The 14,718-nt window shown below is 32.2% G+C and overlaps 4 protein-coding genes across 4 annotated transcripts; 3 read left to right on the plus strand and 1 right to left on the minus strand.

The window, feature by feature from the left end:
* Positions 1–725: 725 nt before the first annotated feature.
* Positions 726–2,021, plus strand: LOC134828445 (endonuclease G, mitochondrial). Its single transcript, XM_063841423.1, has 2 exons — positions 726–965; positions 1,022–2,021. The coding sequence occupies exons 1-2, from the start codon at positions 813–815 to the stop codon at positions 1,832–1,834; spliced, it is 966 nt and encodes a 321-aa protein (XP_063697493.1). The 5' UTR covers positions 726–812; the 3' UTR covers positions 1,835–2,021.
* A 93-nt stretch (positions 2,022–2,114) lies between these two features.
* LOC134828446 (uncharacterized) lies at positions 2,115–3,137 on the plus strand. The gene is made up of 3 exons (XM_063841424.1): positions 2,115–2,342; positions 2,406–2,596; positions 2,652–3,137. The coding sequence occupies exons 1-3, from the start codon at positions 2,231–2,233 to the stop codon at positions 2,946–2,948; spliced, it is 600 nt and encodes a 199-aa protein (XP_063697494.1). The 5' UTR covers positions 2,115–2,230; the 3' UTR covers positions 2,949–3,137.
* A 1,057-nt stretch (positions 3,138–4,194) lies between these two features.
* LOC134829401 (probable serine hydrolase) lies at positions 4,195–5,816 on the plus strand. The gene is made up of 2 exons (XM_063842452.1): positions 4,195–4,353; positions 4,531–5,816. The coding sequence occupies exons 1-2, from the start codon at positions 4,320–4,322 to the stop codon at positions 5,454–5,456; spliced, it is 960 nt and encodes a 319-aa protein (XP_063698522.1). The 5' UTR covers positions 4,195–4,319; the 3' UTR covers positions 5,457–5,816.
* Positions 5,817–5,823: 7 nt separating this feature from the next.
* LOC134828720 (uncharacterized) lies at positions 5,824–6,272 on the minus strand. Its single transcript, XM_063841705.1, has 2 exons — positions 6,184–6,272; positions 5,824–6,133 (listed from the first exon to the last, which is right to left on the minus strand). The coding sequence occupies exons 1-2, from the start codon at positions 6,270–6,272 to the stop codon at positions 5,824–5,826; spliced, it is 399 nt and encodes a 132-aa protein (XP_063697775.1).
* Between the last annotated feature and the right edge of the window lie 8,446 nt (positions 6,273–14,718).

Genomic DNA, 14,718 nt, shown 5'->3' on the forward strand with positions numbered 1-14,718 from the left:
TACCGCGAATGATGACGATTTCAAACAAACTGGCAAATTACTACAAAATGCTCCCATTTGACGAAAACAGCAAGCAGGCATTACATTTTGAGCGAAAACAAGCCGATAAGATATTAACGACCCTTAAGTGAAGATGCATTAAAATAATTACCTTTCGATCTTGGTATCACAAAGTAAGTGCAATGTCATTTTTTGTATCTTTAACATAATTGTTTACGTGAAAAGTTTCTAAATTTTTATTTTTTATTATTTTTTTTTTAATTAGTTGAACTAAGTAATAGTAACACAAAATTATCTTAAATTCACTTTTTTCTCATACTACGAATTTTTTTGAGTTCTTTGTACAAGCTGTCTTGCTGGATGTACGGATCGAACCGGACAAGTTCTAATTTGTCTGCTAAACGTTCGCGAATTTGGATGAATTTATGGCCGCTCACTACTGATTCCATTAGGACCATGATTTCCTTAGCTTTGGGCTTCTTCAAAAGGACACTGGTGAGTTGCATTCTAAAAAAAATACGAAAAAATCATTAAAATCTTGTTGTTTCAAGGTGATTTTTAGTTTTAATTGAAGCAGGAACAAAAACTTACTTAAAAGTGGTGTTAAAAGCTGTGAAAAATGGTAATTTATATGAAAATTTTTATTTTATTTTGTTTTGTAAAATTTTCATGTGTTGTTATTTTTTTTCGTTTGACAGAAGAGAATTTCGTCCAATTCACAAACCTCGACCGATAACAAAACGTCAAAAACATGTGTTGCAATGTTTTCTTTCCACTAAGTTGTTTTTCCCTCATTTTCACGGAAAATTAAGATGAATCGCAAATTTGTTTCGCAATTTTTGGTTGCCTCGTCCATTGGGATTGGTGGATATTTTATTGGACAACAAGCGGAACGTAAAAAAAATTTGCCAGCAATTCAATCGGAGAGTCGAGTTTTAATTGCAGCTAATCAAAGTTCTCACAAAGTTTGTAAAAAAATTAAATTTATTAATAACTTTCTAAGTAAAAAAAATATTTTCAGCTAAAACCGTTACCTGGACTGCCAATTTTCGGTACTGTAAGTGCTGCGGTGCCTGCCCCAACCAGCAAAGACTATGCTGTCGAGAAACAACGAAGGATCGGACAAATTATGCAATACGGATTTCCCGGTTTCGACAACATTCGCAGCTTTGATGATTATGTTCTGTCCTACGATCGTCGTAATCGAGTCGCTCACTGGGTTTTTGAACATCTCACTGCCGAAACTGTGCGTAAAAATGATGCCGTCGACCGTTCCAAGTGCGATTTTGTCGAGGACGAAAGTATTCATGCCTTTTTCCGATCCACAAATGCAGATTACCGGCGTTCTGGCTTTGATCGTGGACATTTAGCTGCCGCTGGAAATCACAAACACAGTCAACTGCATATCGAAGAGACCTTCAGACTTAGTAACATGGCACCGCAAGTGGGCAAGGGCTTTAACCGCGACGCATGGAACAATTTGGAACGTTATGTGAGGAAATTGACGAAAACTTATACGAATGTCTACGTTTGTACGGGTCCCCTTTATCTCCCAAAAGTTGAGGGTGATGGGAAAAAATACGTGAAGTATCAAGTGATTGGCGACAACAATGTGGCAGTACCGACGCATTTTTATAAAATTATTGTAGCTGAAACACCCGATCACAAACTTGAGATGGAAGCGTATGTGATGCCCAATCAAGTGATTGCCGACGAAACGCCGTTGCAAGTGTTCCAAGTACCTCCAGAAAGTGTCGAAAGAGCCGCCGGCTTGCTTTTCTTCGACCGATTGAACCGAAAGCAACTCACAAAAATCAATGGGAAAAAGGTTTAATCAATTTTTAGACGAATTACGACTTTACGTGAAGCACAACTCCAAAAAGTACGTGCTGAAAATGCTTTTTTACCTTGTTGACTGGTGGCGACGCGAAGAACGAGAAGCCGCCAAGAAGAAAAAATCAAAAATAAAGTAGTTTAGTTAAGACAAAAAATTTTAGAATAAATGTTACGTTTTTACTTGTTGTTGAAATTTGATTCTCTCAGCGTCCGAGTTCCCTTTGCAACACTCACACAATTACGCAGCGTAAGAGAAGCCGTACAAACAAAGAGAATTCTGTTCATCATTGCAGTTTTTGAGTCGCAGTAGTTCAGACGTGATTTTATTGTGCGGTAGAAAAATAATTTCGGATTTTAATTCTTCAAAAGTGCGCAAAAAATCCACAAATAAAAAATGTGCATGTTGGAGAGATTTTTCTGCTTTGAATTGCAAACGGCCGGCGTTATTTTGGGCTGGTTTGCAACCACCAAATCTCTCTTGTCGCTGATTACGGCGACATTTGGATGTGAGTCACTCAACTAAAACGATTTCTAGAAAATATTTCACAACTTTTTTTTTGTTTTTGCAGATTCCTACATTCCTGGTTTGGTCAATCAAACCATTGTCGTGATAAATAACGTAACAAACCAAACGAATCCCGATGCTGGCGGCTACATTCAAACCTCGACAAACGTCGTTGACGGACTTGTTGTGGCTTTAATTGCGTTAATGGCTATCGATTTTATTGCGTCCATTTTATTACTTATCGGAACTATTCAAGTAATTTTTTTCAGCCACTTCAATGCGTTTATCTAACTTTTTTTTGTTATTTCAGGGAAAACGTTTGATGCTCTTGCCATGGCTCATTGAAAATGGATTTGGTTTAATGTACACCATTTTAGTCGTTGTCATCATAACTCTGGCAGTTGCTTCCAATCCAGACCAACCTTCGGGATCTGCAGCTGTTTTCATTGGCATGACACTTTTCGTTCCGCTTGCGTTTTCGATTTATTGCTGGAGTGCCGTGTATTCGCTCTATCACTGGTTTGCCGAGGTGGATACGCAACGTGCGAGACTCTTGGGACCAGCACAGGCAAAGCATCCGGCATATCAAACGTATGAACGGGTTTAAAAAGACATGACTTGAATTACCTACTAGTTTAGAACGGCACTATCTAAATATGACATTTTTTTTACAATTGATTCCAAAGTCAAGGCAAATTAATCTTAAAAATATCGGATTACTCACACAGTGATGAGGAAAAACTTGTGTGTGTTTTCGCAAACCGACAGAATAATAAACCAATTACTATAATTATAATTTTTTTTGCTGTGTTTTGAATAGTGTGGTTTACTCATATGACTCACATATCTGGCTGAGCTGACATTCGTGCCCTTTCTTATCGCCAAACTCTGAAGATCAAGTCACAAGAAGAAAAAAACAAATGTTTACGAAATGAGACGTGGTTACTGTGAAAAATGCGTCAGATTTTTCTTATCTGCGTTAAATCAACACTTGAGATATATAGGCCGATAGTGGAATAGTAAAGTACCATTTTTTATAGACTTTCACAAAATTATGAATATTTTTGTACATGAAATATAAAAGTTAAAAGAATATCACTTTAACTTAAAAGATTTTTTTGATACTTTTATGTTTTGTCCGGATTTTGATACAGGGAAATATTTTTTTTTAAATTTTTTTTAACGATTGATGAAGGATAATATTTTACATTGAATTATTTTAAATTTTATAATATTTACTTTCAAAGTTGAAATTAAAATTCTAGAAAATTCCGAAAAAGGAAATTCTAAAAAAAATAATTTTGGTCACGAGACCTAATATTTTTCTTCCAGATTTAAAATAATAGGAATTTTTGAAATTATTTTTTCTAGAAAAATCATAAGTTAAATTAAATTAATTGATTTAAAATGTACAAAAAATTGAGAAAAAAGTATTTAAAATATTTTTCCTAAAATATGAAAAAATAATTCAATAGAAGAAATTCCTGGAATATAATGTTATGAAAAAACAAGGTTTTGAAATACTATTTTTAAAATTCCCACAAAATCAATTCTAATGGTTTCCATTTTCAAATTTATTATCATAAGACTCATAATTATTGAAAATCTTTAGAACTAGAATCTCTATTTTAACATATTCGTAAATACATAAAAATATTTTTGATGAAAATCAACAGTTTATCGTTCAATACTCAAGATTCCTTTGATAACACAAACAGCTGTTCCTAATAGAGAGTGACCATGAGTTACTTAACGTACTTTCATTCATCGTGATTCACCTATGAAGTATGAATGAATTTTTGAAAGGAAATTTTCATGAATTAACTTTCGTAATTTGCCAAACAAACACTCAGACGTCACTCAGTACTGCTCTTCCGTGAACTTCGAATCGTTCGATCTCCAATATTTTTCCAAATTTCACAAAGTATTCACTTGTTTTATATTAAAGGGCATTATTTAATTGGAGATTTGAACCAAAATGACCGAGGAGACTCTCAACAATGGCATATCAGGTAACGAAAATCACTTCATCATATCGAAATCATTCGATTCACGATTTCATATTATATGCAAAAATGTGTAACAAAGCTTCACAAGGTCAATCGTATACGTTAAGTACTTTCCACATATGAAAGTGATTTTGTAATTAGCTTGTCATTAAATTGGATGTTCATTAACTTTTATTACAGATTTGAAAATTAGCACGGAAAATGATGTCTCATGGGAGGAACATGAAATCGAAGTGCCATGGGGCAAGGTAGCCGGTAAATGGTGGGGCCCAAAGGATCGTCAACCCGTTTTGTGTCTTCATGGATGGCAAGATAATGCTGGCACGCATGACCGATTGATTCCGCTGCTTCCGACGTCATTCTCTTATCTGGCAATCGATTTACCGGGACACGGAAAGTCGTCACACTACCCGACTGGCATGCAGTATTACGTCTTTTGGGACGGAATAACGTTAATTAGACGCATCGTGAAAAAGTTCAAATGGGAGAAAATTACCTTGATCGGACATTCGTTAGGTGGCTGCCTCAGTTTTATGTATGCTTCGTGTTTTCCGGATGACGTAGCGCGATTCGTTAGCATTGATATTGCTGGACCGACGGTGCGCAACTTTGATCGCATTGCCAGCAACACGGGCGATTGTATCGACAAATTTTTGCTTTACGAGACTTTGCCTATGACGAAAATGCCTTGTTACGAGTATAAGGATATGATTGACTTGGTCGTGGATGCGTATCAGGGTTCCGTAGATCGACCTTCTGTGGAAGTACTGATGCGACGTGGCATGGCCCCCGCTCCAAAAGACTTACACAAAAACGGGTATCACTTTGCGCGAGATTTGAGATTAAAAGTTTCTGTCATGGGCATGTTTTCGCTCGAACAGGTGCTAGCGTATGCAAGACGCATCAAATGTGCCGTGCTCAATATTCGAGGAATCCCCGGAATGGTGTTTGACGATCCGGGCGTTTATCCCGCTGTGATCGAGGAAATTCGAAAATCCTCGAGAAAATTGGTTTACGAGGAAGTCGAAGGGACACATCACTTACATCTGGTTACGCCGGAAAGAGTGGCACCAATTATTTCCAAGTTCTTGCAAGAGGACTCTTAAAAAATGACAAATATTTATGGGAACCCGGAATATGTAAATTAAGATGTGTGAAAAGAGTCTTTCTTGTTGCTTTAATAGGCTGGACCTTATTTATTTTTAGTTAGCAAAATTTTTACAGTGACGCTTATTGGTGAAACCAATTCAAACGTACTCAAAGAGATAAACAGATTATTTTAAATAATTACCTACCGACAAACAAAAAATCCATGAAATATTTTTAGAAAAATATTTATTAATTAGAGCACCTTCCACAAAAAAAATACCTTTAAAAATGCACAAAAATACATTCGAACAAATATTGTATAAAAATTATTAAAAAATTAAATAAAAAAAAATTGGTGAGAGGTCGATTGAAACCGTTGCAATTTCACACAAAAGTTGGTCCATAAGTTTTCTTAATGCTCGTTGGAATGCTTGACGAAGCAGAACTACTTTCCTGTTCCATCTTCTCTTTATACAATATTTTGAGTTTGTCTAATTGCGTTTGAACGGGACTGTAAAGTGCTCGCGATCGAAAACGAGCCTTAAACATATCCAAGTTTTTGAGTATTTCCAAATTTCGTTTTCTGGCTTCTTGGAGTGTTAAACATTCGTCCATAGCTCCATCGTTGTTTTTCGAAGCTCGTCCAGTGATTGCTTTTTCGTATTTTTTAATGAAATTTTCTTCTTTTTCTTTGCTGAAAAATATTTTTTTTAAAATTAAAGAAATTTTTTTTGATAAACTTACATTTTTGACAAAGTTTGGTCCAATTGCACCTCCAAAGTCGCATATTTAGAATTTATGTCATTCAGACAGTCAATCTCGTGTCCATCCATCACTTTCACTGAAACAGTAAATAAATGAAAATGTTGTGAGTTTACTTACAAATAAATTTTCTCCATAGCAACCAAAAAATTAACGTGTTTTTACAAATTCCGTAAAGTAAGGCAACGCTTTAAAATTTAAGGATTTTTTAAAGGCATTGCTGTTTTTTTAATTCGCCCTTGTGGTTTGAATTTTTTTAAATTAAACCTTTAATGTCACTGTTGTTTCTTATTAGAAATCGGCATAACTTGAGCCAAACGAACAAATTGCCTTGCAACAAATTTTCAATTTGGGTCATTTGGCTAAAGTAATCCAAATTCTTCTAATTTTTTTTTAATTTTTTTTAAAGATAGTGTCGACTGATCGGTAGCTGACGTAGAACTAACACTAGTCGGATCGCGGAGAAAAAAAACTCAATTTTATCAAGAGACATACAGAGACATCGTTCTATCTGGAACAAATAATTTTTTATATTGTTTGAACAAATGCAAGAAAAATGTTCGTTTGTTCAAATAAATTTAATAGTACCACACAAAGCAACATCCAAAGAAGATCGAAGCTTATTATTTAAAAGTTTTTTTTGATCTACTTGAATTGTTTCATATCACGAGCCATTGTAGTGCGTCGATAAAAGATCGAAGAGACAAAAAAAAATGGTAACTAAGTAAGTTCTACGTCAATACACCGTGTTTTCGACACAAAAAGTCAAAAATTTTATAACAAAGGCTGAACCAATATTTGTTTTTGTATCGGTTGCGGTTAACAAAAACGATGTTTGTTCTCAATTTCGAATAAAATGGGATAAATTTTGACTACTGTTGCTTTATGACAAAAAAAATGTGTATGACAAGTTGATTTATGAACGTGTACTTTAAAGGGTCAAGGCAGGTCATGAATTCATCTTTTGAATTACCTTTTCTGCCGATCAGAAGAATATAATTAAATGAAGGATCATTCAAAGCACAACTCATAGTATGGAAGTTGACTCAAAAGTAAATGATTTGAATTTTCAAAATCAAAAAGGTCTTTTAAATTATATTGATTTTGGCATTTTTCAAAATATTTGAAATTTTGCAATATTTAACATTATTATTATTTTAATTTTACCATAAATTTTAAATACATTAATTAAAAATTAAATTTTTGAAAACAAAATGAAAGTGAAAAATAAGATTTTTTAAATTTCTTTTGTTTTAGATCTTTGTTCAAAAACACAAATGATTTGGGGTTCATAAACTAACAAAATTTTGGTGCTTAAATTTGAACTTTTTAATTGGCTTAAAATTTTTATAAAAACCTAATTTTAAAAAAATTTAATTCTTTTTCAGGGATTTCATCTTAAAACTGTATACTTTGCTTTGAAGAAACAATTAATTCGAATCTAAATGGAAACATATTACATAACATCCTACCTCAATAATAAAATTCTCTGTAATATCTACCAGAGACATCACATATTACAAAGGAAACTCTATACATCACATTCCTGTACGATTCATTGAAACAGAAAATGGGCTTTAAAATGGCAATTAGTGTTTATTAACCAAAGTCTAATTTACTTTACAAGATCCACACCAAGCTTATATAGTATTGCTTTCTATTCATCGGGTTTATGATGAATGTTCATTTTCAGATAAGTTCCTAAAACACACAGAGACACACACACAAGGAACGAGTGCTCTAACAAAGCTCGAGAACATTCGAAAGCGAGTTGAAAAGAACAATAGTAAAGTAACAAAAGCCAACAAAGTGGGAACAAAGCCCATTTTCAGATGAAAAACGTATCAAGAGATGTTGCTAACTGGAATTGTTCTGTTTGACTCAATTCATGACATTTGTTCCTTTTAGGAGCCTGCTTCTTTCGATGTGTGACACGATGATGTTATAGAGATACGACGACAAAGCAACTTTTAAAAGTGAAAAGTTTTTACTGCTGACAATTCATTCCATTTAGCTCGTGAATGTTTTCCAATGTACAACACTTGTGAACAAGAGTTATATATCGGAATTTCATAGCAAACGAGAAAATGTGGATCACTTTTGTTTGTACAACATTAGACATTAGGCAAATTTTTGAATTGTATTTAAATTGTGTTTGATGTGTGTGGCACGATGATGAAACTTTTCTGCTTTGAACAATTTGAGAAATTTTTGGGCACAGTAAAGCGATGACATTTGGAGTAACCTTATGAAATTGTGTTAAACAAGCGTTACCCATGAATTTCGTTTCACCCATCGATATTTTTCAAAGCACGCAGAATTTTCCCCTAAAATTATGCAATCAATCAATTATGGAAAAAGGACGTATGCAATGAATCTTACACACCATATTTGGGAAATTTTCGTAATTTTTCACGAATTTTTCATCTAACCGTTCTAAATTCTTCTTCTTTAACTTAAACGGACACACTACAACAATTTCAAAAAAGATTCTCGAAACAGAATTAGCGTTGTTTTTTTTGCATTTAGGCGTAATCTAAAGTTCATATAAACTTTATAACGAAATAACACAAATTTTGTATTTTGGACCTTTTTTCAAATTTTTGTAGTGTGTCCGGTTCAGCTTACAGAATGTTTAGGAACAAAACGTTTAGAACGATGAAATGAAAAATTCGTGGAAAATTAAGAAAATTACATGTAAAATTCATTGCATAACTTATCATATTCTATTTTAAAAAATTGTATTGATTGCATAATTTTGGGACATATGTTTGATTTTAAAAACAAAAAATCGACGTGTTTATTTTATATTTTAAAATGAATAAATAAAAAAATTTTGAACATCAGCTTTCTACAAGTATTTTATTCTTTCAGTGTTTCACCTAAAACCTAATGTTACCAGTCATAATATATGTCAATATGGTATTTTAAAGGTACAATATTAGTCGAACAATTGTGTGTGTGTTCAACACCAAAAGTTCGAGACGAATAAGTTTCGCATGGAAATGTTTAACATGCAATTTAGTAGTGGTTTAAAGTCTCGTTAGTCTCCGAAAACAAAGAAAAGAAGTTAAATTGTCAATTTTCCGAATCATCAGATGTCGATAAATAAATGGAAGGAACATCGGGAACATCCTTTAAATCATATTAAAATAAAAAAAAATAAATAAATGGAAAAAAAGGAAAATGTTTTCCTTTTTACAAACCCATTTACTTCTTGAATAGATTTCTTTCGTGTTTTACTATTTTTCTCATGCAAGCACACAGAAAGTCATTCTCTAAATACTATCAAATAGAGCAAAATAAAAAAGTAAAGAAGGTAATTTGTATGCTTGTCCTGTACGTTCCTGCTTACAAAATCAATGCGATTCCCGTAAAACTGTCCTGCTGTTTCTTTTATTAGTTTTTGTTTTTCGTATTTTTGCCATTTTCTATTACATTGCTTTGGCTTTGTTTTGTGCATCAGCTTGCAATGTCCTTTTTTATTCAAACAAACAAACGAAAAAAAATCTATACAGAAATAAAAAACGTTTATGCGCTATCAACAGTAATACAAGAATAATAAAATATCGATTATCTTTTTCCATTCGAATTGAATGTTGACTTCTACTGCCTTCTAAGGCTTTGATAATATCGGTGGATCAGTAAGAGATATTTACTAGGGAACGACGAAATTCGGCACCAAAGTGTAACGGAATGTTTTTTGGTGTAATTTGCAACAAACCTAGTGTTATTGACAGTACACGAAATGCAGATAAATAAAAGATATACTAAGTAATCCATGAAATAAGCATTAAATGATTTTCTTTTCAGATTTGCATCAAACGAGCGATAAAAACGTTTCTATGTGCATTTTTCGAATGAAAATATTCTTTTTCAAAAGGGATTGATTTGTGATTTTTTTCTCATTTATTTATTATTCAATGGCAAGTTAAAAATGGAGCAGTCAGGTGATATTAATGCAAGAATTTCTCTTGTCTTGAGTTTTTTTTATAAAATTTTCGTTAAATCCTATTTTAGGTGAAAAATAGAAATAAAGAGAACATTTTCTGTCATTAATTATTAAATCACTTTCATCAAAAATTTACCGTCTACTTGAAGACAAACACAAAAACGCGGCGAAAACATCATCTTAACACCCTCGTCGTTCGTTATACGAAGATGCGACAAGACACACATTTCAAAGCGACTGCGAAAAAAAAACGCTAAATCCTACAGATTTTTATCAGATCATGATTTTCAAATTCAATTTGAATACAAAACACATAAACATATAATAAAAACTTCCTAAGCGACGTCGTCGTTTTTCGTAGTCAATTGAAGCGAAGTACAACGAGGAACAGGTAGTTGTCGTCTTTTCTGCGGAGAAAATGTAACGGCAACACGGAAAGACGAAGGGAAATTCCATAATAATATTTAAATGTTTCGGAATCCATAAAACACCACGTATCGTCCTTAGTTTCGAAATAATACGTCAAGATTCAATCTTCAGGGAATATGCTAACTTTCTTTATCTATTTTTATTTTTTTGCCTTTTCCATGCAGAAATAAAGCAGCTAAATTGGTGTAACGTGCGCGCAACCTTTAATGAACATGTAGAAAAAAATAATGGAAGAAAAGACAGGTGAAATCGAGAGATCAAGATAGTTGAATAATGTCGTGAATGGAATAAATAGGAAAAATAACACGAAACACGAACAAAAAGGAAAGAGGGAGCGACATTATCATTCAATTAGATTAGATTTAAATTCATGAATGTTTTTTAAATTAAGTCATTTAAAGCGAGAAAATGGATAAACATGATAAAAATATTTTATTTTTCAGGCTAGGCACAAATGTGTTCGACTAAATTGGCGACAGATTGATTTATTTGAAGCCTTGTTAAATTTTTCCTACACTACCACCAACATCAAAATGAGCTGAAAAACAAAAACAAGTTGTATGCGTAAAAAGTGCAGAAAAATTGCAGTTGTTTCTAAAATGTAAATTTTTCCTTGTTACATAAACTAACGTTATTTTTCTTGTTTCTTTGTAATGAACAAAAAAAAAACGAACGGAACTGCATTGTATATGTTAATTAATTTAAAGTATCTGTCTATTGTACGTATTTCGTACGTTTGAAACATTTAAATTTAAAATAAGATTAAATTAATTTAGAAAACGAAAAATTTAGCAGTATAGGTGAAGTGGAATGTCCTGCTTCAGTATTTGTGTATGTTAAGAGTTAATTTTCCGACAACTTCTCCCTCATAGTTTTTCCGGAAATTCATTTTACAACTCGGATATCAGATAAACTTTAAAGAAAACTTAAAATTGCCTGACAGACAAAAATATTTCTTAATTAATTAAATAGATTAAGTTATTTATACAGCAATGACAAAGATCAAAGGTTTTATTCCATGCTCTTTATCCTGTTTCTCGATGTCTCGAAAATAAAAAATAAACTTGTTACTTTTGTCCTTACTCGTCTTTTATTGGTCTTGCAAAATAAAAAAATGCTTTAATAGGAGAAAAATATAAAAGACCTTTTTTTGCTTTATCTTGCTACACGGACACAAAGAGAGCTAGATTCATTAGCGAAATTAATTTTATTTCGTATTTCTCACAGGCGAAAGCTGTGCCATTATCAAAAGGCATGACTCCATTGAACACAGACTGACTCGAAAAAAGTCGTAATTTAATTAAATTAATTACAATTAGTCCTAATTTTTAATTGTCCTTTTTGTTTGCTGTGATTTTCGTTACTCGAATTATTTCATAAATAACTTTTCAAAAGTATGGCAATAAAAACACAAAACAATAAAACCATAGAATTAATAAATTTGTGGCTAATCGAAACTTTTTGAATGTTTTTATTGCTTATTCGGCAAAAAAATATGTTTGTTTCTCCAAAAAAAAAAAAAAAACATTCCCGAAACATTCCAAAAGTTCTTATCTTAATATATTGAATGGTATCGGGACGCCAACAATAGCGAGAAAGAGATGTCTGATGAATGGACTTGCATGCAACATAGAACAAACAAAACTAATTTCATAGCGGCACACAAAAAAAAATCTGAAAAAACGGAACATACGGTCAAGAAAATCGACAAGGATGTGTCCGTAATGGATCTCTTTATTTCTTTTCAATAATCTATTGATATATTTGATCGTTTTTTGTCTCCTCTCTTTGCGTCTTCGGCAAAAGGCGGGACACGACATAAATTTTCTTTGTAATTTTCCGGCTATTCTATTTTTTCTCGGTGTTGTTGCTCTTCTTGGGCTAATCTAACATGCGGTACATGCAAGAGAGCTCCACTCTAGTCCGCTAGAAGTAGACACAGGAGCAATGTCTTAAACGATTATGATTATTTTTCTTTCGATATATATTTTTTTTCTTCGCTTTTCGTTTGTATAGAGATAAATTACTGTAACATCTGGTACCAAACGTGATTATGAAGATGGTTTTCTGTTGTTTTGTGATAGAACTTGTACGGCAGCTTACTGTGATTGTTTGTGATGGTATGTGGAGAAGAGACGAGTATAAGTTATTGGAAAAGCCCATACGTGGAACATACGTTGATGAAATATTAGGATTTTTAGCTGTTTTTTTCGTGGATATGTGGAAATATGTACATTGTACAGTACACAGACGGTTCGCACATTTTTTAAGAAAGTTTTTCTTTTGAAAAAATATTTTGTTTCATGAGACGTTCATTAGAGGTTGAATTACGATATTTTTTAGAGGGAATAAATTTTAAATAAAAATAATAATTTTTTAATTTTTTGTAGCTTTTAATGGGTTTGGACTTTAAACGTTGCATTTTAACATTGAATTCATTTTGCTAATTTTTTTTTAATTTTGAAAATTAAAATTTTCAATTTTTTTTTAAATTTGAATTTAAAATGGAGAAAAACTAAACAAAATCTAATTAAAAAATTTTTAAAAATTTTAATAATTTTGATCACCTTTTTCAAAAAAAAAATTTTTTGTATGTTTCAATTAAAATTATATTTTTTCATAATTTTTCAAAAAATGTCACAAATGCTCCCATTTTACATTTAATTTTTATTTTTTCCTTAAATTTTTTCGACAAATTTTAAGAAAGAATGACAAAAAAATGGAAATATCGAGCGTATTCACCTAAATATAGCGAAAATATTTTTTGTTTTGACAAAACATACGCTAATTCACATAAGCACTCAAATATGTTACTGGAACATTTCATCGAAAAGAGATGAAAAGCTCATAACCATATGCTACACTTACTGGAAACGTGTTCTAAATTGCTCACTTTATATTATTTTTGTTTGTACTTCAACAGGGTGAACATTGTTCGTCTTCAAATTTTCTTCGAAACTTCTTCTGTTGGCTCGCAACGTCTTAGCCTAACAAACATGATTTTCTATCTCACGAATGCCATGCCACCAACTCACTACTACGTGAAAAACAATATTTTTGCCATATATTATATTGAATTATGGCTATTTGTTTTATCATTTATTTCCAATTTTAGGAAATTTTTCTGAAATTCGTACAACATGTACCTCTTCCAACACTGACATTAGCAATATTTTTGTGATCGTCGTCATTTACACTTGCAATTTTGTACATGATCCAAATCGAAAAGTAATGTTAAAGTGATTTGTAGCTTTTTGCCCCTTAATGTCTCTGTGAGAAAAGAGAAGAAAAACTTTTTTCTTTTGCTTTGCACAAAAGTCTGACAAACATGATTCATGGCAAGTAAATGCATTTTTGAATAGATTTAATGATTTATTCTCCTAGTGAGACGCTCGTGAATAAAAAATACCTTTTTGCTTAAAAATTGAAAGGAATTCATAAAATTTGTCTTTCCTCCCAGTTCTCACCACAATTTTCGAGAAAACAAAACAACTTTATGGTTAAATAATTTCGAGAGAAAAGTTCTACGTGACACGAGACGACACACAGATAAATTTAATTCATCATGCTTTGATGCTTTATTGTGTTAGTATTTGCCAAATTAACTTTGCAAATAACTGCGGGTGTTATTTTGTCATGACTTTTGTGTTGTACGCACACGAGAAATGCCTTTGACTACGCCGAACTACTCTCTCTCTGTCTTGTCTCTTGTTGCGTAAGTATTTGTGTGGCTTGGAGTTGTGTGAGCACAAAATTCAAAATTAAATTTCTGGAATAAACAAAAGTATTTGCAGGTGCCTGATGATGTCTGTCTTTCGTGACTGTATGTGAGTGTATTCAAATATTTGTGAAATGGAATTTCGACAGAAAATTCCTTTGTCTTGTCTCTTGTTTAATTGTGTCTTAAATTAATTTTAATATTATTATTATTCTATTATAATTTTGTCCATAAGAAGAGCTTTTTGGCATTTCATAAATTAGATTTTAGAATATTTGGACGCTAAAAAAGAAGAGACATATGCGACTCATGTGGGACATTTGTCAAAGATGTAATTATTTTTTAATTGAGCAACGTAAATAGCTTTATTTGCAAACTACATGTCAAAAAATAAAAATAATTGCCAAAAATATTTCAA

Source organism: Culicoides brevitarsis, chromosome 2 (assembly GCF_036172545.1).
Source record: "Culicoides brevitarsis isolate CSIRO-B50_1 chromosome 2, AGI_CSIRO_Cbre_v1, whole genome shotgun sequence".
Taxonomy (NCBI): domain Eukaryota; kingdom Metazoa; phylum Arthropoda; class Insecta; order Diptera; family Ceratopogonidae; genus Culicoides; species Culicoides brevitarsis.